Source organism: Cololabis saira, chromosome 21, assembly GCF_033807715.1.
Source record: "Cololabis saira isolate AMF1-May2022 chromosome 21, fColSai1.1, whole genome shotgun sequence".
NCBI lineage: Eukaryota > Metazoa > Chordata > Actinopteri > Beloniformes > Belonidae > Cololabis > Cololabis saira.
Window position 1 is genome coordinate 26,285,396 of NC_084607.1, and position 24,534 is coordinate 26,309,929.

Sequence of the window (24,534 nt, forward strand, 5' to 3'; positions counted from 1 at the left end):
CCTGAAGAGACACTCACAGAAGCCAGGCAGTCACATCATCTTTGACATTGTTTTCATTTCGGTGAACGAGAAGTTTGATCAGATATTTGGATGGATATTTGCAGGTGATTCACAACAAGAAAAAGGTAAGCTACCCAGAGGTCTTTCAGGATTTTTATAGATATCATGCAGGATTTTTTTTTTATTTCTATTTAATAGCAAAAAAACCAAACATAATCATTATTACGTTTGCCAGTATCAAGATCACGGTGGTTTGATACCATTACTCATTTAGTATTTATTAAGAGTGATTGGGCTTTTAGGGGAAAAAAGATGTAAGAATAAACACATTTGAAGTGTGAATGTCTTTTTCAGATTGTTAAATGACTCCTCCTTTTTTCATTTGCATTTTTGCTTCATTAATATTTTTAAACATTAATTTCTTTCCAACATATTAGCGCCCATTAACCAAATGTAATTTTGGTTTCTCTCTGGTTAACTGTGTTCCAGTATTTGACATCTGCCAAAATTTGTTGAAAACTTGTCAAAGGAAAATCTTCTCCCTCGGCTCAATCCATTTTCCCCCTATGCTGCAGCTTTATCTCCAGCATCCTCCTAACAGTGTACTATACACCCTCTTTATGTGTCCAAACCATCTCCATATAGTCTCTGCTACTTCTCCAAGACATCATTCCTCAGAATGTATTCATTTGTACCCTACTCATCCTTTTCACCCATCTCTGCTCCTTTCTCTTGGTCAGATCTGCTGTCTCCAAGTCATATACTACCCCCACTACCAACACTATCGTACCGTAAACCTTTTAGTCTTGCTTTTCTTCAGTGTATGCACTTACAATTATACATTAAGGTCAAACTGTCCATATTTCCAGGTTTCTTAGAACAATGAAACCTATCGGCAGTCAGTGTTTGATCCACTGAAACAGGTATTGGTACTTCTCCAATGTCAAGTCACAGGGTAATCTGACATGAATAGGGCTCAAAGGCTTATAGGAAACCTGAGTGCGGTTTCCTCATCCTATTCTCACGTTCTGTCTTAAAGATGTCTCCTCCTCTCACATCACTTTTCATTCTCTCAGTCACCTTACATTTTTCATGATGAAAAAGATTTCTCCCAAATGATGGGCAATTTTGTGTAATAGTATACAGCTGCTTTACTTCAACCCAAAGGAGGCATTTAATAATAATATATATATATATAAAAAAAACAAACACTGCACACACCTTCTGTGTCACCCACACGAATTCTCAACAGTGATTTGAAGGTTGTTTTTTGGACCTCTGGATGGCGCCATATTGGTAGGTAGGTACCCAACCCAACCCCACTTAATCCAAAATGGGAAAATGGGTGGAATGAACAAGCCTGGCAGTTATTTAAAACACGTTCACCTAACTCCACTCCCCATAGACTACCAATTTAAGCTTGTTTTTACTCATATTAACCTATAATGAATGAGTTACCTAACATTCATTCTGATAAAATCTGCCCATCCATCCTCATTCCTGATGTTGCTACTGAAACTGAAACTGCATGAGAAACAAGTGCTGGAGCTGAAGCTGCTGAAGGCCTGCTGAAGCTCCAACCGAGCTCCAACTGAGCTCCAGCAGGCTCAGGTACCCGTCCAATGCTCAGAGATCCCTGGAGCTCGATCAGAGTGGATTTCTGGGCAAAGGTAGCCCGTTAGCTGTTGGGTAGCATTCTGACTAGTCAGTTTGGAGGAGTCCAGGCCAATCTGGAGGGCGGCTTGGCTGGCCGCGCGGGTTGCTAGCCCTGACAGCAGCCAACAAGCTAGAGGCCGTCTTCTGATTATCCCTCAATTATGCATATCTTTTTTATTTTCATATGATTTGAGTTTATGAAATACGTAAAAGTTCACCCCACCATAAAGTTGTCATGGATGAGAAATCTGTATTACACATATAAGCAGCCCCTAGTGCTCGTTCAGGAAACTGCATGTTTTGCCACTTTTCGCAGTGTTGCCACATGCAGGATAACTACAATTTCTTGTGACTATTATTCACTATTAGTCTGATTGAAAATTAGATTCAGCAGACTCATTTGTTCGTACTTGATCTGGTGTTTTAAGTCCCTTTTCTTTTATTTTATCCTTACTTCCACTCTCACACACACATGCCTCCTTAGCCCCAGGCCGCCAGCAAACTCCTTTCTCATCCGCCGTCGTTGTAGCGTATAATAATTGTATTTGATTTTGGGTATGTGGTAGCACTGCTTTAATTATGATAGTTTAGCATGCCGGATGTAAGCCCTGGCTGTGACCCTAACATCATTGTTTATCATCACTCACAGTTTGTATAATGCAGCAGTATAGCGGTTGGCAGACTTGCCTTATTTGCATGGTTGGCTGTTATCTCTACTTCAGTATGGCTCAAACAAATGACTTCTGAACTAGCATTTCTGTTTATTTCAAGGGAGGAAATGTTAACATGCTGGCTTGTTGAATGCTTCCATCACTTTTGTCCATACTGATGGAGTGCATGTTAAATCTTTTTTTAAATTTTTCCAATGCAAAAGACTATGGCCCAATCTAATGATCTTCCTGCATTAGATGTTTAGTGCTAAAAAAGATTAGCATGCTAAAGTGCATGCAAACCTGTTATATCAGCCAATAAGTACAGTTTAACGTATGACTCTTCGCATGTTATAGCCTCAAAATGTGCATTATTTATGGTAGAAAAGACAAATATTATTAAGTCTCAGAGTCCTGGTGTTATGATGCTGACTATGTGAATGTTAATGAGGTTTGTTTCCCTGTGGTGTGGTGTCCTTTCATTTCTCAAATTTATTTGCATTCTGAATACTGTGATTCAGTTCAATTCCATTTTATTTACGTCTATTTGCGTCTATTTGCGTCGTCTATTTGCGTCTATTACAATACACAGTTGTCTCTAGGCGCTTTCCAGAGACCCAGTGCATAACCCTCACGCAATTGTTAGCTGTCAGTCTTAATCTTTGCTCTCCGGTCCAGATGATCCATGTCTTGTTGTCAGTGACAGTCAGTCTCCTGTGTGTGTGTGTGCGCGTGCGCGCGTGCGTGCGTGCGTGCGTGCGTGTGGTATTTTCTAGCTTTCTGCTTCCACTTAAGGCATCCCCTCTCTTTGCCTCTTCCCCATTCCTCCTTCTTCTTGGATTTTCATGTATTAAGCTTACTTCTCTCCTTATAAACTTGCAGTTTATTCATCCCCAGTTCATTGGTGCATCTCCCCTTTAGCCTGTGTCCTAACCTCCTCCATTTCTGTGACCTGTGCTCTGTTTGTTACTGCATCACTCCGTCAACAGACCACATACACCAGATGAAGAGGAGCAGTGTATTTGATCTGTGTGATTTGCGCCTTTTCATCTTCAGTGAACAACAATGTTAACAAGTGTGTGAGAGTGCAACTGGTGGAAAGAAAGGAACATTTTTACTCCTTTACCTCCTCTAACTCTTGTGCTCTCTCAGCAGTTAGATGACACCAACAACTGCTGCTGCTATTAGTGCAGCCTGTTGAATGTTTAGAGTTGTTTTATGGTCGCTGCTTCTGGGGATACATGATACAGTTCTCAGTTCAAACCTTATCTGGGGTCAAGGCTATTAGGCCCTAACTGTTTAGCGAAGAAAAAACTGTAACTGAAGGTGTTTTAAAATAGTTCTTCTGGTTTTTGACACCATATAATGATTGATTTACTATTTTAATTCAGATAATTCATTATTAATTCCCCCTGAAATGTCTTTTTTTTAAGTATTATGCTTTTGTCCTCTACCTGCTTTATGATGTCTGGCTGTCAACTCCTGACACAAGCGTGTGTGTTTAATTCTGTTTAATGGTTGCGGAGCAGGCCAGGGTTATGTTGACCCTTTGTGATATATTTAGAGGAGCATGCAATGAATGTTTTATCCATGCTGCGTAGGAAGAACAGAGGGCAGTCATTAAACATTCATATCTGCCAGTGAGATGACCTCCTGGAATATCAGCCCATCATCAATGAATTAACATCAGCCTATCATCAATGAACTGATGTCATGCCATCCTCAATGAATTCACAACAGTTGTTAATATAATTCCATCACACTTTACACTTGTTTCTCCATGTTACCCTTTTATTGCAGAAATTAATCTATAATCTATATTTATATTATCTATATTTGCATATTTATTTATTCTAGCAGAGCAAGTTTGGCAACCAGTCAAAAAAAGAAAAAGGTTTATACTTTTGTGTATCGAGATAGATTCTGCAGTTAAATGGCACATGCTTTTAATATTTGGTAGATGGTTAATGGTCACAACAGGATCATTAAACATGATTTTTGAAAGTGGGAACAACTAATTGAAGCTTTTTTTTTTCCACATTTCAATTTTGTAAAATATGTAATTGTTGCAGGTAATTTCAGCTTTATAATTCTCTATGTAGTGCATATTTAGTGTTAAATCATAGCGCTAAACAAATGAGCTCTTTTTTTGTTGTTGTTGTTTAATAACTCATGTAAATTTACAATATCAATCGCAAAATGTTGTCTTCTAGTGTGACGGTGGCAGATGTGACCACCTGTAGGTGTATAATTACACTACTGGATGTATAAGTATACATCACTCTCAGCTATGGTCTATACAGCCACTGATGTGCATGTTTTGGCTCCCTGTGCCTTTGCCGCTCAGACACAGTTTAGCAACAGCTCAGCCAGTTTGCATTATTCATAAACAAGTGAACCAGGAGATAGTGTTACCCCGAGGTAGTATAGCTGGTACATGAAGGTGCCCTTTGCAGCTATAACAGGAAAAAAACGTATTCTAATTGCACATACATGAGCAGACATGCAATACACATGCTCATATGTGGTCGCAGCTGTGGACTGAATGATGAAGTGTCAACCTGAGGGAAACACGAGGATGAAAGTCTCAGTACCCTGGGAGAAAGGAGGTTGCAGGAGGTCACAAAGGCAAGGTGACGTTGATGTGGGAGGATACAACCACAAATGCAACACACGCACGCGGACTCTCATACAAAGAGGACACCGACACTCACACTAATGCATTCACATTGGCTATCCTTGTTGGGGTAATGTGCTGCCAAAGTTCGTGCGGTGGCCAAAATGAGGATTCACTGCTGGACTTACAGGACCATCGAACAATGGGGGACACCCAGAGGACTACCCCGACTCTGTCACTTGGATAACAAGGTCATTTATTGATTGTGTGACCCCAGGAAGTCATTTACAAACCTATGCAGTGGAATTTATAACAAATTAACTTTTTTTTTGTCTTTTCCTTTTCAAGTTTCAGTGAAAGCTGATGCTTAGAAGAAATAAATGAGCAAAACTGCAAATGCTTCTAACACTGGGATTTTTTTTTTTATAAATATGGAACATTTAAAATTCAGCCGGTGTCTAGTTTTTTGAAAGTTTGAGACTACTGGACAGGTTTCTACCTCTTTGCATACAATATATACACCAGGTCTTTTTCTGAGGATTAAATATGTACTGCAATGGGAACAGCTGAGATTCCTGCTCCATTTTTTAATTGTGTTTTGAAAGACTAATTTGCGCGTGAGTGTTGCAAGGATGTATCGGATGGAAGAAAAAGGAGAAAAGACATGAGAGCAGCTGGGTATGAGATGACATTTCTGCTACTGGAAATATCAACTTTACTTACCACACCTACAAGAAGTTCCTCGTCTTATTTAGTATGATTTGAATCAGGACGGATCATGCCACCCAAAAAAGGTGACCCAAAATCAGCTGCCAAGAAAGGCAAAACAGAGGAGCCAAAGAAGGGAGGAAAGGATGACAAGAAAGGGGGGAAGAAGGCAGAGGAGCCACCAGCAAAGGGGAAGGGAAAAGATGATGGGAAGAAGGGTAAAGGAAAGAATCCTGTCAGCGAGTCGGAGGAGGCTTCAGAGGAAGAAGAAGAAGAGATGAAAACTGAAGAAGAAAGTGATGACAGTGAGGAAGAAGTAATAACCAATAAGGGAGCAAAGATGGATAAAGGAAAAGGAAAAGCAGCTTTAAAGGGTGCATCCAAAGCCATGGCTATGAAAGGTTTAAAGTCTGCTAAGCCTTCACCTCCTAAAGACGAGGATGTGCAAAAAGATCAAGGAAAGACAAAAACAAAGAAAGGCATGGGAGTATTGAATCTGAAAAAGATGAGTGATGTCCATATCAAAGGAGCCTCCAAAGCCATGATGGGCTTTGCTTCAGAGGGGCAGAAGAAGACTTTTGGAGGAAAAGCACAGAAGACACCAGATGCAAGATCTCACCTTAAAGGAGCCTCCAAAGCTCTCTCAGGCATTGCTGGAAAGTCCTCTCCTTTTAGCTTTGCCTCTAAACAACAGCCAGCAGCGAAAACAAAACCAAAGACAAACCTTAAAAGTACCTCCCGTCTTTTCTTGCGGCTTTCCAAAAAAAAGAAACCTCCTATCGATGGCAAACCACTTCTTGGCAATAGTAAACTTTTGGCTGGCTTTGGAGGTAAATCATCTGCTGCTGACAAAAAGCCAGGTCTATCTGGTTTTAATTTGGTTAATAAAAATGCTGCGAAAGAAACCACACCGCCCAAAAAGACAATAAATCTATCCAGTTTAGAGGGTAAGGGGAAAATGGTAACGGAGGCAAAGGGACTGGGAGGGAAGTTTAAAGGCATGTTTGGAAAAAAGAAAACAGGACAAGGTTTTAAGACTAAAAGCTGGATGGTAGGTAGGATAGCTGCAGCTACTAACTGGTTGACAGCAAAGTTCCTGTCCTCTAAAGGCCAAGGCAGCATCGGAGAACGGGCAGGAGGACGTGGGAAAAAGAGGATATCATTTGCTAATAGAAACACCAGAGGGAGACAAAGTCATCATTACAATGTGGGCTATGAATATGATGATGCACATGGCTATGAGGATGATTACAATGAAGGATGGGGTCCAAGAAGCCTAGAACAACCAATGGGCTATGACCAATATGATATGTATGGAGAGGAAATGGACTATGATGATGAAGAGTGGGAGGATGAATATGGTTACTATGATGATGAGGGCAACTTTTATTATGATGATGAGCTTTACTATGAGGATGATGATGTAGACTACTACGGTTACCCTTATGGCTATCATGATGATGAATATGATTGCTATGGTGGTGAGGGGGTGGAGTATTACTATGGAGAAGATGGAATGCTGTATGCATTGGAGCCAGAGCCAGAGCCATACAGTAATTATGGTGATGCCATGTCTGCTTTCTATGACCAATATGACCCTGCCCTTTATGAAGACTATTTTGACCCCAATATTCCCTCAAACTATATTTTGTCAGACCCATGTGGCATAATGACTGGCAGTTATCCTGATGTCTATGGTCACTATAATGACCCAGGGCTAGCACATACACAGCCTGTTCCTGTTTTTGACACTATCCCCACCTACCATATCTTGACGCCATCCCCACATATTTATCAGCAACATGGCATTGTGAATACTGGGATGGATCCCACTGGTATGGCACAGCCATATGGAGAGGAACAATTTTCTTTTCCTCTAGCAGAACCAGTTTCATCAGAGCAGTTCAAGGTACCTAGGCCTCAGGTTAGGCTATTTGGAAAAGACAGACTGGAGGTGGAAACCTTCCCCCCACCTGTACTTCATCCTCTTCCCTCTTCTCCAGTGGTTCCTCCTCCCTCCCCAGCTCTTGCTCTAAACAATCAGGAAATTATGTCTGATATACAGTTTGAACAACCCCATCCTACATGTCTTCCTGCACATCCCCATTACCCTACTGTGCTGAACCAACAGCCTGCTGCCAATCCTCCTGGACATGCCCCCTTTACAACACCTGTGAACTTTCCCCAGGAGTACTTCCCTCCCCTTCAACCAACTCATCCTCCTTTATCTGTTCTTTATAGTCAGTTGCCCCCACCTGCCATACCACTTCAACTTCCCTCCCAGGTGTACCAAATACCCCACTCACAAGACTCACAGATCATTCAAATGGAACAAATACAACCAGTTGCTCCACCAATGGTGATGCATTCAGCATTGCATTCACCATTGGCCTCCCCAATGCTAATGCGGAGAACAAGTCCTTTTTCATCCCCACAGCTACCACTAAGACCAGGATCAGTTCGGGGAAGGGTACATCCTTCATCCCATTTCTCACCATATGTAACAGACTTCCACCCAGGGAACCAGTTTGATCCCTACATCCCTCCACGCTTACGTAGTAGGGGGCTCACTTACCAGTCCTCTTTGGCAAGCCTAAAGCCCAGTATCCCAGTTAACAGCCACAGAATACCAAGCCCCCCATCTTCTCCACCAAACCACAGGAGAGGGAAGTCAATAAGAGCACAGCCATCTCCTATAAGAGGAAGGGTAGACACTGGATTGCGCAGGGGTCCTTCATTTGCCAGACCCCAGTCTCCATTTTCTGGCTCATTGGCTTCTCCGCGGGAATCAGTAAGAAAGAGACATAGTCCACCACCTTCCCCAAGGCTGTCTTTTAGACAGCAGCCTCCTCCAGATGCAGTACCTCTACCATCTACCAGACCACATTTGTTCAAAGGGAGAAAAAAAGCCTCAATGATGAGGCACTCCCCGTCTCCTCCCAGACAGAGCCCTCCTCAGCCTGAAAGATCTCAGTCTCCACCACAATCTTTCCGCTCTAGCTCTCCCCGTCATCCACCCTCTCCTTCACCTTCATGTGTCACTTCTCGACCTCTTCCCACTCGTTCCTCTACCCGCAGACTAAGAAGTAGTCCTGGAGCTCGAGGCCATGTACCCATGGGTGCTGTAAAACCTTCCCCAGCTAACCCTTACTTACAAAGACGTAATAGACATGGGCCTCCTGTCACTCAGCATGTAGCCCCATTTAGATCATCTATACATAGTGGCCCTTCTTCTCCTTTAGGACGGGTAGGTTCAGTAGCTGGAACTCCAATGTTAGCCAGAACAGGCTCCCGACCCACAGGGTTAAGAGAAGCTACGAATACAAGTGCTGTCCAAGGAGGTTTCCACAGACCTGTGGGCAGGGGTCAACCACTGGTCCGAATGTCCAGGAATCAAACCTCCATTCAGTCAAGGCAGTCCTTCAGAGATCCTCCTGCTGTGCCCCCTATCCCTCAAGAATCATCTCTGAAACAGAGTGGACCTTTTTTACCTCAGCCATCAGTACGTAGGCTCCAGAGACCCCTATCTCCTCAGGTTCTACAGCGTAAATCTCCTCTGCCCTCCCGTTCTGCCTCGCCCATGCATCGTTCTCACCCGCCTTCTGCCTTGCCTCAAAGGTCAATGAGTCTCCATGGTCTGGGGCCAGCATCTTTTCACCCTCCAGTTCATCACTCCAGGATTCCTCTTCCATCACAGAGCATCACACAGCATAGCTACACACTGATGGAACCAGCCCCATCCCCAATGCTTTCAAATGCTTTTCCAGGCCCTCAATTTGTAGGTGGTGCCCTTCCTCAGTCTTTTCTCCCCTCATCTGTACCCTATTCCAATGCTGATGCCTCCCTTTTGCAAAGACCCACCTCTCCCCAGTCACACCACAAAGTATATCCCCAAAACCCCCCTCAGCATTTACCATCATCGCCCAATTTGGGACGCACACTCCATAATCCTTACGTGCAAAATGTTGGAAACACTACACCTTTACAAAGGAGTGCTTCCCCCGTACCTGGTTTGCAGGAGGAGGTATCAGCTAATGTCCATGGGACCCAAATGTTGAACCCATATGCATCTGTGGGTCTATCCAATGCTTTGATACATAACTCCAGTCTCCGCAGTGCCTCTTATTCATCTCCTCTACAACGCAATGCCAACCTCTATACAAATGTTCTGTCACCTCCTGAAGCAGCAGCCCCCTCTGTTCCATCATCCCCATATTTGTCATCTGCTATGCTAACTTCTCAACTACGTAATGCTTCCTTTGCATCACCTTTACAGCGACACTTGTCCCCCACATCTTCTGTTTTGCCTACTCCTCCTACTACCACATCTCAACAAGGAGGTGTCAGAGATGAGTCTTCACTTCTCTCCAGAGGACTCCAGACTTCTCAGATTAAGGGATCCATGTTCAGACTTCCAGGTGGAAGTTTGGCAATGTCTCAGGCCCCCATTGAAGCTTCTGGTGCAAATGAGGGTTTAGGTGGTGCTGGTGATGGGATGCTGGCACCCTCTGTGCTTTCCAGTGCCCTGCAGAACCCAAGTCTACGTCAGGCCACTTATAGGCTTCCTGATGGCTCACTGGTCACCAGAAATGAACATCTTTCACATCCATCACCCCACTCTACCTCTATGTTGTCCTCTGCAATGTTGAATCCCAATGTACGTAAAGCAACATACAAGCTGCCAGACGGAACTTTGGTCACAAGAAATGAGCCAGCACTTGAGCCTTCTTCCCCTATGCTCTCCTCTGCTATTCTCAATGCAAATGTACGAAAAGCCTCTTATCGATTACCAGATGGTTCCATATTTACACCCCCAGGAGAGGAGACACAGAATGCTGAAGGTGCAATATCATCATCTGGGTTATCTAACGCCCTGATGAATGCTAACCTCCGTAAGGCAAAGTTTCAGCTCCCAGAGGGATCATCTCTGTTTCCAAAAAATCAAACTCAAACCTCTTCAGTTCAAAGTTCTCTCATCTCTGGTGCCTTACTAAACACCAACATCTGTGGTGCATCTTACAGTCTCCCAAACACATCATTATTGAGGCAGCCTGGATCTACTAATATTTCAGAACAAAAGTCACTTGATCTTTCTAATGCTCTCCGGAACCAGAACCTTCGATCTGCCACTTACCGTTTACCAGATGGAACTCTCATGACCCGTTCTCAGCCTACTACTGCATCCCAATCACTTGACTTGTCTAATGCGCTATCAAAAAATCCAAACCTTCGTGGGGCAAAGTACCGTCTCCCTGATGGTACTATCGTGTCACGACTTGGCGCACCTAGCACTCCACAGCCGCGCTCACTCAACCTCTCTGGTGCTTTGCAGAGCACTAACATTCGGGGGGCTTCTTTTCGTCTACCTTCCTCGTATGCCGTAGTATCACCCCAGGTCCAAGGACCTGGCCCTGAACACCACTGGGCACAGGGTTCTGGAGTCGAAGGCTTGGGAATTCAGCAAGATATGGATGTGTGGGGGGCAGAGAGAGTTCTCCCACATGGGACTGTGCAGAACCTCAATAAGTGGTCTATGTATAGAGATGGAGAGCTCCTGGATCCCCAAAGTCTGATGGCACAGGGACATGTGGGGCAGCAATCAGGAGAGTGGAATCTCAATAGGGAGGGGGAGCCTCAGGGTAACTGGTATGACAAGGTAATAGTTTAATCAAATATGTATTTGTAATAGATTAAATTGTGCTTGTGCTTATGCTTGAACTGTGTAGTGTTAAATGTTACAGAGTGAAATAACAGGCAAAACTTAGTAGGCATAAATTAATAGATTTGGAAGTGGAAGAACATTTAGTTTTGTGCCACACTGATAATTAGATATTACATTTTTAGTACACTGTCAATGAAAAATTAGCAAACACTTGGCCTGCTAAGCAACAATTCCTTAAGTTCTCTGTGTTTTTATATTTGTGCATGAGTCCATTATGCAGAGGATTGTGTCGTTGCATTGAATATTCATTTCTCTGTGTGTGCATGTATATGTTTTAGATGTACTCAATCAGAAGTATGCCCACAATAGCTCACCGGGACCTCAGAGACGAAGATGGTGTGGAAGATATGACACAATTGGAGTAAGTAAAACTGTTATTCGGCACAATGAAGTCTCTGTCATAGTTACTTACAGTCAAGTTCAACATTTCATAATCATTCTTTTAATGTTTTAATAATAAGGCATTGGAAGGCAAGGTAAGTTTATTTTTATAGAACATTTCACGTACAAGACATTTTCAATAAGTAAGTAATACTTCACTAATAAGTAATTTGAACGTAATGGGCCTTAGTAGTGACCACACATACTCTCAGACAAATAACGTGAAACTTTTTGTATTGCGCTATTACTTGTTCCACTAACATGAAATTTAAAAGAAAAAAAAATCATGTGGGTGATACTATGATTCAATACCTTGTAGTACAACCTTTAGCGGCAATGATCTAAAATTATATGACCTATATATGACCTTTGCAATCTGAAATTGTGGAGGAATCTTGGATCATTCGTCTTTAAAATGTTACTTTTTTTTAACAACACTGTCCAAAATGTTCTCTTGTTCAGTGTTTTACTTAGTCCCTCTCTCATTTTTCTTCCTTCCTTCTTTTGTTACTACTTTTGGGCCTTTTAGTCACCTCTGCTAATGTCAACTGTAGCTCTGTAAGATTACAGGCATCATTTACCTTTGTTGTTGGTGGCTGATGTAGTGCCATAAAGGGATCAATAGTTCAGACCAGAGAAATGATTTATCACTCCCAAGATGGGACTTCAAATGTCTTAAGTTACAATGGATGGTTGTGGATATAAGGAATGGGATAGACAACACAAAATAATCATATTATTTTAAATTAAACTGAAACTGAGATTTAAACATGAAAATATTACTTTGTGTTGCTTTAAGGTACCACTACAGAATTTCAATTGGACTGGGCTTTGGAACTTAACCATTCCAAAACATGAACTCTTTTATATTTCAGGCATTATGATCTAAATTTAAGAACATTTTGGTATACAAAGGAGTTCATGGTGCACACAATAACTGCAAGGTGTCCAGCTTTCGTAGCAGCAAAACAAATCATCCCTCCACTGCCATACTTTAGGCATACTCTATTTAAAATGCCATGCTTTGGTTTTGCCAGAGATGGAGTTAAGCATTATAAGCAAAGTTGAGGGAAAAGAAAAAGTCAGGGGGTGTTATCGAGTGGTACTGCTTTACACGACAGCTCTGCTGTGTGGTGATTGGCCCCACTGGCTTCACCATTGTTGGAAGAGCTGGGTGATGCAGTGCTGAGTGCAGGAGATGTGCAGGGGATGGAGCAGATGCCAGATCCATGCTACCTTGAATAGCAGCAGGATTCACAGAGTGGGTTACCCACAAATGATGTAGCACAAATTGAAATATGACCAGTCCAATGTTCCTCCTTAACTCTGAGTTTTGTTTCTTGCAAATCTGCAGTTTGTCATTTTAGTAGTCAGTTGCATATTACTGTTCCCATCTCAGTTAAAAGACAGGTGAAACACAAAAATCTGGGTAATAAACACAAGTAAAAGGGGCTAAAGACTTGGCATAAACCTGCTGGGGCATGTACTCCCGGGAAGATTTGTGGCTGTCTTGAGTACTTTCCACATAAATTATCTTTTTTATTTTAGAACATTCATCTCCAAATTGTTATAGTTTGCAGACTAACAAACTGTCTAAAAAATTTCATTTGAAAAGGTCAGTTCTATGATGTATCGCTTGGGAACAAACCCGGTATAAGAGCCAAGACGATTCTTTGTAATGAACAAGAAAAGTCAATTCTCATTAGAAAGAGCCGAACCTTCACACACTGCCCAGTTTTGATGGAAATCAGACAAGGTTGAGACTTTCTTCTGATGGGCAAATCATGGGACCACCAATCATATGCAGTAGTAGACTAAACATACCTACATAAGTCTGAAAAAAGTTAACAAATGAGTGAAATCTGTAAATGAACAAATGAATAATGCATACTGCAAAGCTGAGTGCAGAATTTGTAAATGGAAAGTATCCTTTTGTCAGCATCACGTATCACATCTATGAACTGTCCACCTGTCAGTGCAACTGGAAGAGAGAGGACAGATTTCCATCCACTCACCCTGGAAAAATATTGTGTTTTACTTTGGCCTTTATTTATTGGATTGTTTACTGTGTTTGCTCAGAAAAATAGTAACAAAAGTCATTGTACGGGTAAAACAGTATAAAAAATAAGGTTTTTGTGAAAACAGTGAACAAAAAAAATTCTTACCAATTTACAAGCCATACATGAATGGCAGATTAGACTAAAATAGTAGACTCTGAGTGACACTAAATAAAGAGTTGTTTGGGAGCCGTAAGAGCTGGTTCTTTATAGGGACTGTGCCAAAAGAGACATTTTGAAAGGACTCACACTTCCCATCACTAGTCTGCATTCCTTCTGCTCATCAGTTCATCTGTCCTGGCTGCAACTTACCCTCTTAAATATTTAGAAAAGTGCTTTATAAATCAAATGTAAAATTATTATTAAATCCGAAGGACTTGGTGAAAAAAATGGAAAGATGTTTGTATGAAGTTTTATTTGCCTTATTCCAAAATCCATCATGATCAGACCACTAAAAAGAAAACTGGAAGTATTATTACTTCAGGGTACTGAGTGGGTAATATTGCACAGCACATGTTGAAGACTTCAAAGACCAATTTGAATAGTTATACCAAAGATCAAAGTGCATTGTCTGGTTGTGTAACACCAGACAATCACCAGAATTTCTTTGAAGAATTCAGTGCAGTTCAAACATATGAAAATGGTTAGCGTTATCACGGTTCACTTTGAAGCGCTCAGTAACATCCATATCATTACTGTTGGTTTCTTTCAGGGAGATGCATGAAGGGGCTGTTCTGTCGAACATAAAGAAAAGGTTTGAGAGAGAGCTCATTTATGTAAGTGTCTGAAGAGTTTTCTCCAACACACTTAAAGCCACTGATCTCAATTCAGTCTATCGTGCATTTGTCAATAATTTAACAAGTCCATTAATCTCTTTATTGTTTTTGACTTCCATTTATCCTGTCTCAACCCCACCCCCAAGACATACATAGGAAGTATTCTGGTGGCGGTGAACCCCTATAAGATGTATAACATCTACGGGACAGATGTGGTTCTGTTGTACAAAGGTCGTGCTCTGGGAGAGAACCCTCCGTAAGTAATTCTCAAGCTGGGACAGTAAACTGAAAAAATGTCTGTAAGAGAGATCTGCTAGCACAGACACAAAAATGGGTCAAGATGGGAACTGAGCTTCATCCATAGATATTGTATAAAATTGACAGAAACAGTGGATTGAAGGATTAAAAGAAGCAATGGTGATTGTTTGATGCTTTAAAACTGCTACACATCTTTTACGAGGTTTGATGGCTTATTACAATGTTGTTTCATTTATTTATTTTTTTAATCTCACAGGCATTTGTTTGCCATAGCAAACGCTGCTTATTCCAGAATGATGGATGCCAAACAAAACCAAGTTGTAATAATCAGGTAAGAAGTTCAATCATTTTCTCTGTAACTGCACATCCCTCGTCTGCACTTTAAATTGTTTTAGTATTACAGTAGAGAAGAGTGGGGTAAGATGCACCAGTGGGTGAGTTGATCCACTCACTGCATCTTGGCAAGTTTGCATTTTTATTGCCATGTGACTATATTTTCTGGTATCCCTTAACGTTTCAGGTAGAATGTGAAAGTGAGAATTTGGAAGCAGGAGTTTTCTTTAAAAACTCTTTGAGATGTTATGACTTTTAAAGTAAAAGCACATTCATAAAAACCTAAAACTATTTGTGATTCATGTTCATGGTTTGCCAAATTATAATGCCATGCACATATAAGAACTGGACAGAGCTAAGTGATGACAGCAAGCTTGTAGCTGGTATTTTTCCAAAATGCCAGATATGGGTCAAGATAAGCCAAATGTTGAGAGGGAAATTGAGCCAGGATAATTGGGGGAGGAAACTGTTTTATTTACTGACAACAGCGTCACACTGTCATGCCTTTTCACTTTCTGTCCTGATTTGATATGTCCTTTAGTCCAATAATTCATATGGGAACCTCTATAATCTGTGATGTAGTTGTGAAAGTCGTCCCATTGGTATTTTGTGGACCATTGTTGGCAACAATTGGTGAGAGATACTGCATAACATGCACTCTTTTGCCACACGTGACATGACATGGGACTTTACTGTTCTCTCATTGGTATCATGGAAGTTGGCAAGGGCCTCTCTGGGATTCTGACAGTTTAGTCCAAGATTCATAGAAAATAATAAATAATTTCCCGCGAATGAATGCATTGAAGAAGCAACCCAAACGTCAAAATCTTCACACATTTTATTGAAACCTTGATAAATCAAAGTTGGGAAGCCATTGTAGTGTCATCAAGTTGTAGTTTTGGGATTTGTTGGTTAGTTGTGGCTCGATTAACACTAAACATAAGGCACTCATGCTTAATTGGGGGCAGATTTGGGGACCTTTTATTTAATCTTTTAGTCAGACAGAAGTGCTTTGGTTAGTAATATGTTTAGTTCAGCTCGTCTTTAAAGGGTTAGTTCAAAGTGGATAATGTATTAAGATTTACAAAAAGCGGATAATATCTTTCAGTAAGATGTAGTTACTGATTTAGCCCGTAATGGTACAACTTACCCCTAACCTGGGGCATACTGAGCCATACACCTTATTTTTTATAAATCATAGATTTAGAACACTGTCTTTTAGATTAATTTTCATTGTTTACATTGGCAGGAAACATGAAATTGAAATTAGACTCCTTAATTGTATTTCTGCTCCTCATTTTCTTTTATTGTGAAAACCACATGAGTAAAAAGAGAATCATTTTACCCTCTTCCTTCTATCTGCTACATTCATACAGCTCATCATACAGTGGATATTATTCTAATCATCAAAACCACTAATATATCACTTTAGATCACTTTTGTTAAACCATCTGGTGTATTATAAGTAATGCTCGAAGCTTCTTTTTTTTTAATGGTTAATCTTGGACTGCACAGTGTCAGTGACGCTTGTCGGACAATCAGGTTTCCTTCTTCAGTTGGGTTAGTGTTTGCAAATTCATGAGTCTGTCTGCAGTTTACATGCCAAAACACGTAATGTATAGCTATACCTCATGTCTGTTGTGCCATCACAGGCCCTTTGGAGAGGGATCTTTAGGAGGGACAAGCACTTGCAAATGTACACACGTCTGTGAAACCTCACATATACTGAACAATTACAGACTGAGACGTTTCATGAGTTTCTGCTTTCGGATATGACCAGAAACAATCAAGAAATACGTAAACACATGAACTCACACGCACCTTCTCACACACCTGGAACACTCTAGCTGTACTCGGAAGGAGACACCTGTAAGGAAAGCCCAGCCAGGTTTGAGCCAGGAGCAGATCGTGTTTCAGAGGTGCTTGGGTCTGAGTGCACATGTGTCCACCGTGGGTCTGTGTGTGTGTCAGCAAGTGCATGTTAAGGGGTGACCGTGGTGTTCAGTGACCTATACCAGCTTGGTTATTCAGCTAAGCAGTCTGACAGCTGAAACCTTATGCTGGATTATGGGTAAAGATTCTCCCCACAGACATACACACACACCCACACCCTTCTTTAGCAAAGCTTACATAATGGTGGTATTTAGTGCTAAGTTGTTGGCAGTAGAATCGCACTGTTTCAGGCAGTTTAACAAAAGTGGAGTTGAGACTTTGCCCAATGTTCGCTTAGCCCGGTCTCACATGTCTTAAACAGTCAAACAAACAACGATCACCACTAAGGAGGTGTTGAGGATCAGATAAAAAGCTTTATACGCTCATGTGCAAAACTAGGCAACCCTTCTTTTAATTCTACTTTTTGGGGCTTTTTTTGTGTAAAACAACAACAAAAGAAAAATCGAACATACATCACATACATCATCACACAAACAATGACGTTCAACTTTTTCGCCATGCCATTATTTATAGAACAAAACTGATGTAAAAGAAGAAAAAGCAAGTCAACCCCCCCAAGAAGAACATGGAGGTGCTACTGAGGTTCACAAAACTGCATCAAAGCAGATGCATATGTCCAGAACAATGTCTTAGACCATGGGACCAAAGTTGTTTGGCTGTAATTCCAGTTCCTTGTGTTATATAAAAAATCAGCTACAGTGTTTCAGCAGAAACACGCCTCACCCGTTATCAAGCATAGGGGTGGAAAGGTTATTAATCGGACTTGTTTTCCATGAGACCTGGGTACCTCGCAGTCATTGAGTCAACCTCTCAAAAGTTCCTCAGCCGTCAGATATGCGTAAGGCTGATGCCAAAGAGGAACGACATCAGCAATCATCTTTGAAGTAACTGTTGCTGCCTATCAACAAAGGAAGAATGTGTTGAAAGATTATTTAGAGGTGGAAAGCATTTCAGACAGTTGCCAATATTCCCAGGAGTGGAAGTTCACGCTAATGTCAGAGTGTGAAATGCTTTGAGAAATTGCAAAAAAACCTTGGAGCTACATCTCAGACTCTACGGCCCTCAGTGAGCATGTTGAATATTAAAGTTCATATTCAAAAACTGAAAAAGGTGATTTTTTTGATTTTTTTTTCCTTTTGCATGATTGAATATGTGTTGCTGTATTTCAGTGGGGAGAGTGGATCTGGAAAAACAGAGGCCACCAAACTTGTCCTACGCTACCTAGCAGCAATACATCACAAGTCGAATTATGCACAGCAGGTAACATATCCTGATATAACAGACACACACAGATATCTTTATGTTATATTGATGATTAATGCCTCTATGCATTTCTCTCTTCCTCTCTGAATCCCTGGTACCATTCCTTGGGTGCAGATTGAGGTAGTGAGCTCCCTGCATGCCTTTTGTTTTGCATAATACCTTTACAGCTCCAGTTTGCCATGTTGTGCTATGAAGTTGTGTTTTCCATTTTTAAATTTTCATATTGTGTTTGACATTTAGCCTTTTTGTGCATATAAATGGTCTCCTAAGTTCAAAAGACCCATGTCCACATGAGAGGCAGAATTTACCCTGTTACCAACTCACTTTCCTTACACACCTCGAACAAAGTGAGGATTGAGGCCTTAAGGCCAGTTCTTGGTTTCTGTATCTGTGTGCTCAAGGGAACTGGGACTTTGTGGACATGCATGTGCTTTTATTTATTCCACAGTTTCGTTAAGTTGTGTTAAAGCTTTCCACACAGTACCATCCTTCAGTCTGGTATGTGGTGATGACGCACCAACAAGCTAGAGAAGAAACAAAAAAAAGAAGCACGCACACGATGATGTGGTTGTTGAACACTTAAAAGAGCAAACCTATTCTATTAGAGCCACAAACTAAACTTAAATTATGAACATGTAATTCGATTTTTTTTTTTTTCATATATACATTTTCTAGTAAAGTTTAGAGGATATTGTTCATGTTTGCAATAGAGCTGCTGGCTTTGAATATTCATCTTTTACCTATACTTCCTGTTCAGGCTCATGCGGGTCTTCTGGGGTCTAAACCAGCTCACCTTTGGCATAAAAACATAAACAACGCCTGGTTTTGTTATGATTAAATGCTTGCTGTTACTGTTAAATCACCAAAATTGCAACTATTGTTTTCCATCCTGCTTATAAAGATGGCTGACTTCCTGTGTTTCAATGCCTGGTAGATACTCGAGGCAGCTCCTCTGCTGGAATCCTTTGGAAATGCCAAAACTGTGAGGAATGATAATTCCAGTCGCTTCGGGAAATACATCGAAGTCTTTCTGGAAGAGTGAGTATGACAAAGATGCCAAGGTTTTATCTCACTCCATCTACTCCTATACATATACATGGGTCTCCACATAAACATGTACAGTTGTAACAGTAAATATTTAATTAATGTGTAACCCTGCCAATCCTTCTCACATCTGGCACTGACAGGACCAAACACAGCACCTATTACTTCCAAAATAGGTCCTAAGTACAGATGCGTTTGACCACAGTACTTGTTTCCAGGGTGTGATGGTTCAGCCCAGATGCCTCAGAGTCTAGAGGAGTCAGTAACCCTCTGGAAAAGTCAACATGTTGTTTTTTCTTTTTTTCCACACTGGGGATTTAAGTTGTATATGTGAATAGAATTCATATTGTAGTACTTTGACCAATGTTTCCCAAATAATACATTGCTTATGTTGTCACATAAGATGAACAGCAGTGATTGAAAATTGGAAATAACAGAAATCCAGCTTTATGTTTGGGCTCTTTACTCAATGAAAGTCCTCCATATCCCTTAAATCAATTAGTTATTTTGTGCAATATGAAAATCCCTTCCAATGTGTTTTTGAGGAACATTGTTTTTAAACATTTTATGATTTTTTTTCATGCTTTCTTCAGGCATTTATTGACAAATTGGAAATCCTCCGCCTATCATTTCTCCCCTTTATGAAACCACATCCTAATTTTTTGTCTTTCATCTCTTTACTAACTCTAAAATGCCCTCGTAAAAGGATTTTTTGGACAGTGCTTTAAACCTATAATTCAAAATTGTGTGCACGTTAACTATTGAGATGAAGCTGAGAGCTGAAAATATGATCTATGTCTGGTTCATGCTACTAGTATTCAGCTCTAAAAAGCCTCACTGGAGAGGAGGAGGGAGCTGGACGTCCCTGCATAAGTTTACCTCAGCCTGCCCCATCACCCACCCACAGACTCATTTTTGTAATTTATTTGTTTATCCCTTGTACTTTGCACTATTCACTCCAGCTACACTGTCTCTACCCCCCCTGAACATGTCTTCCTAAATGTATGTAATTGGTGTATGGGTGTCTGAATGTCTGTAAATTGTGAGTCAGCTGTCCACTGTTAAGTTTTTCAAAGTGTTTTTTTCAGCTACTGGATGCCCTAAATTTCCTTTGGGGTTAATGAAGTATCCATATACAGGACTGTCTCAGAAAATTTAAATATTGTGATAAAGTTCTTTATTTTCTGTAATGCAATTAAAAAAACAAAAATGTCATACATTCTGGATTCATTACAAATCAACTGAAATATTGCAAGCCTTTTATTATTTTAATATTGCTGATTATGGCTTACAGTTTAAGATTCCCACAATATTCAAATTTTCTGAGACAGTCCTGTATCTATCTATCCATCTAGTAACTTACCTAATTGATTTGTTTTTATTTCCATGTTTGATCTAACCCTTTCCTGATTTGCAGTTGTAACTGTTTTTTTCTTGTCTGGGAATGCCTATTTGTGTAGCGGTGTGATCAGCGGTGCCATAACCTCTCAGTATCTTCTGGAAAAGTCCCGTATCGTCTTCCAGGTGAGGCAAGCATATACAGTATACGCAGGCAAGATGATGTTTTTCTTGCAGCCGTCTGTATGTTAAAGTAAATGTGCACATCTGCATCAGGCCAAAGATGAGAGGAACTATCACATCTTCTACGAGATGCTCGCAGGTCTTCCTTCTCAGCAGAAACAAGCTTTCTATCTGCAAGAAGCTGAGACCTACTATTACCTTAACCAGGTACGTTATATTATCAAGCAAGTTGGCCTTCTGTGGATATTTCAGTGTGATCACATGGAGATTCTCAGATAAAGACACAGGTCGGCGGTTACCTCTTCACTTCCACCTCTCTGCATCTCTCCGTACAGGGAGGGGATTGTGGGATAACAGGAAAGAACGATGCAGATGATTTTCGACGTCTGCTTTCTGCCATGGAAATCCTCCGCTTCACCCCAGATGACCAGTCTGCCATCTTTAGAGTCCTCGCGTCCATACTACACCTAGGCAATGTGTACTTTCAGAGATATGAGGTAATATTGACATTATTGTCATTATGTTTACTCCCCTTTTCACTTTTTGAGGAGGTGAATTACCATTTTATCTGAAGCTTCTCACAGTACTGGTTAATGTTGTTGTTGATATCATCCAGTTTGACGCAGTTTATAAACTTGTAATTACAGACAGAACTGTACTTTTTCAACACTCAGATAAATGACCTTAAAGACATGGATAAAACATATTTTTAGTCATTCTCTTGTTGTGCTTCAGGCTGACGGCCAGGAGGTGGCGTCAGTGGTGAGTGCTCAGGAGATCCGGGTGGTGGCGGAGCTGCTGCAGATCTCACCTGAAGGACTACAGAAAGCCATCACCTACAAAGTCACAGTCAGTATCAAACCGTATAAGGCATCTGGTTTCTGCATCCAGAAAAGGAAACTCTGATATTACTGACTACCACAAAAATGATATATTAGAGATCTTTAATCTCCTCTTTTTTGGATCATGTGGTTGTTTATTGCGCCGTCAGTCCGGGTCATTGCATTTGCACTGATCTGAGATTGACAAGCAGGTATCATGGCAGCGTGCCAGCCTCTTTGTCCTGCCCACACACGTGTGGTTACATTAAAGGCATTGTGTCGCCCCCAGTGTCGCTTACGCAGACACAAAGGAGACACATGTGCTGCTCCCACACACAGAGTGAAGGAAAGACAGACAAGAAAGAAACAAACTGCCGTCACTGATCTATTTGCACACTTGGCTGCGTCCCGTGGAGACTTTAAGACCTATATATATATATATATATATATATATATATATATATATATATATATATATATATATATATATATATATGTTATTCTGTCTGATGTCAGGGAAATTATAAGAGCAATATAAATATATGATCTTGTTTTAATAAGCTTTTTCTCCCACTACGCAACAAGGGTAACAGTTGATTTAATTACAGAGAGTTTGGCTACTGCAGTGGGGAGAAGAAGTAGATGAACCACTGATTTTCTGCATCAATTTACCATAAAATAGGATCTAGTCTTCATGTAAGCCACAATATTAGACAAATAGGATGTGTTTGTGCTGAACACACACAAATGATGATCATTCCTTCACTTTACTGGTCACACCCATTAAACATCCACAGTGCTAAAGGAAACAGTAGAAAAGAAGAAGAAGAAAGAAGAAGTAGCAAAGAAGAACAAACAAACAGCTGATTGAACTGATGTTGAATTATTTAGGAAGAGTACTCAGAAATTCACATGGTGTATGACGGCGAAAACGTACCAACAATGCATCGTCCCATCAATGTAGCACGGTTGAGGAAACAACTTGCTCATCTTTGCAAGGGTTGATTTACTTCCCATGTACAGCCAAGTGACTTACAGTATAATATCAGGGAGGTGGTTGGTCTGCAAGCTGAAGCTTAGTGGGAGTAGGGTGACACATGAAGCATAGAAGGAAATCCACCAGACAAATATTTCTGAATAAGAAAATCTGTGTTTTGGAGCGGTCCAGTCAGAGAGCAGACCTGAGGCCCTCAGAGCCCTGGAATGACCCGGAGACAGCAGTTTGGACTAATCCCATACATTGTCTGAGCTAAACCAGCTCTGTGCATGGGAAGAGTCAAAAGTTCCTCCTGAATGTTGTGCAGGTCTGACCCAGAGCAACTGAAATACTTGCTTGAAGCCGTTGCTTCCAAATGAGTGTAGATCAGCTTTTAACTCAGAGGTTTGGCTAAATATTTCCTCAGTACTGTTCAATAAAGACACAAGAACTTATCATTTATATAACAAAGCAATTGTGTATTATCAATAGTAGCACATTATCTTTTAGATGAGGGTCAAATCGTATTTCCTGGCAAACAAATGCAGAAAACCAGTTAACTGAAAGAGGTTTTTGCAGCCGTTTGTTGTGACTGGAACTGCAGAAATTCAGATTTTAGGTCAGCATTCATTACATGGGTTACATAACATAAACTCCACGCACACACACATTGTTGGGCACATTGAATGCATATCTTATACAGAAATTATTTAGATACACAAAGGCACATATTGATGCAGTTACTATTGAGCTTTGTAGCAGAATCTTTCTGGCACTGAAAACATCCTTTGTCTTCCTTTGCTCCAGTCTGTAGTGGGTTGTGTTCTTCCAGCAAGGACCCACGTTCACACGCACGTATCATATATTTATACCTTTCATTTAGATTTGCTGAGATTCCAGTTGCTTTGCCTCCAGCTTTATCCTCAAGTGAAAATAAAAATCTGTTTTCTTGGATCAAAGTTTATTCAAGAGGTCCAGATTTCTATGTTTTGTCCTTCACCCAAAAGAAAGGAATAAAGTCTTTGTATTCTCAGCAACATTTGAAGAACACTTATTTCCAATTATAGGGGAAATTCCCATAAAAAGCTCAGAAAACTTGGGAAAACAGTATCCAGTAACAACTGAGAAGAACATAAAAATATGCAGCTAATTGGCCCCACTGGATATTGTCTCCTTCAAACAGGCTGCAGTGAAGTTAAAGCATTGGACTTCTCTCCGTCAGGCAGAGTTTGACTCAAGGACTTCCGTGGCACAAAAACTTTCATGTTCTTCAGCATAATGAGGTTGGAGAAAGTGCAGGGATTGAAGCAGAACTGGAACGTCCCAGCTGGAATCACACACTCGAACAAAAACAAAAAACACAGCTGTCTTAATATCCTTGCATTCAGGACATCCCACTGACCTGCATGAGTGCTCCAGTTGTCCATCAACCTTGTTTTTCATTTCCAGCAACAAACAAAGTCAAAATCCTGGAAAATTTGAATTAAAAAATCTACATACTGTCCCTTCTTCTCAGGCCTCTTACAGTCCAACTTTTCTCAGTCTGTGCATGAAATATCTAAAGGTTTCCAGGTTTCCACTCGCCCAGACTGTGTCGAGCCACTTCTGACAAGGAATGAGGCTGATTAGAGAGACATAGAGAGCCAAAAACGTTAGATGAGGAATAGATTCAAAGTATATTTGATCATGGAACATGTCTTCCACACACATGCTTGGACACACAAGGAAAGAGCCTTATGCATAATTGAATTTCTAATTACAAAGGTGCTTATGTAACAGGAGAGGAGTCACTTGTATC

At 40.8% G+C, this 24,534-nt stretch overlaps 1 protein-coding gene across 1 annotated transcript in view; it reads left to right on the forward strand.

Annotated features, from left to right (window-relative positions):
- The window catches only part of myo15aa (myosin XVAa), a 63,197-nt gene continuing 38,663 nt past the window's right edge, over positions 1 to 24,534 (forward strand). The window contains exons 1-12 of the mRNA XM_061711965.1: positions 1 to 125; positions 11,632 to 11,714; positions 14,504 to 14,567; positions 14,714 to 14,823; positions 15,082 to 15,156; positions 18,281 to 18,371; positions 18,489 to 18,494; positions 19,309 to 19,412; positions 20,879 to 20,942; positions 21,033 to 21,146; positions 21,275 to 21,436; positions 21,675 to 21,788. Of these exons, the coding sequence (XP_061567949.1) occupies positions 11,632 to 11,714; positions 14,504 to 14,567; positions 14,714 to 14,823; positions 15,082 to 15,156; positions 18,281 to 18,371; positions 18,489 to 18,494; positions 19,309 to 19,412; positions 20,879 to 20,942; positions 21,033 to 21,146; positions 21,275 to 21,436; positions 21,675 to 21,788 (987 nt within the window). The 5' untranslated portion in view covers positions 1 to 125. The remainder of the gene's footprint in view (positions 126 to 11,631; positions 11,715 to 14,503; positions 14,568 to 14,713; positions 14,824 to 15,081; positions 15,157 to 18,280; positions 18,372 to 18,488; positions 18,495 to 19,308; positions 19,413 to 20,878; positions 20,943 to 21,032; positions 21,147 to 21,274; positions 21,437 to 21,674; positions 21,789 to 24,534) is intronic.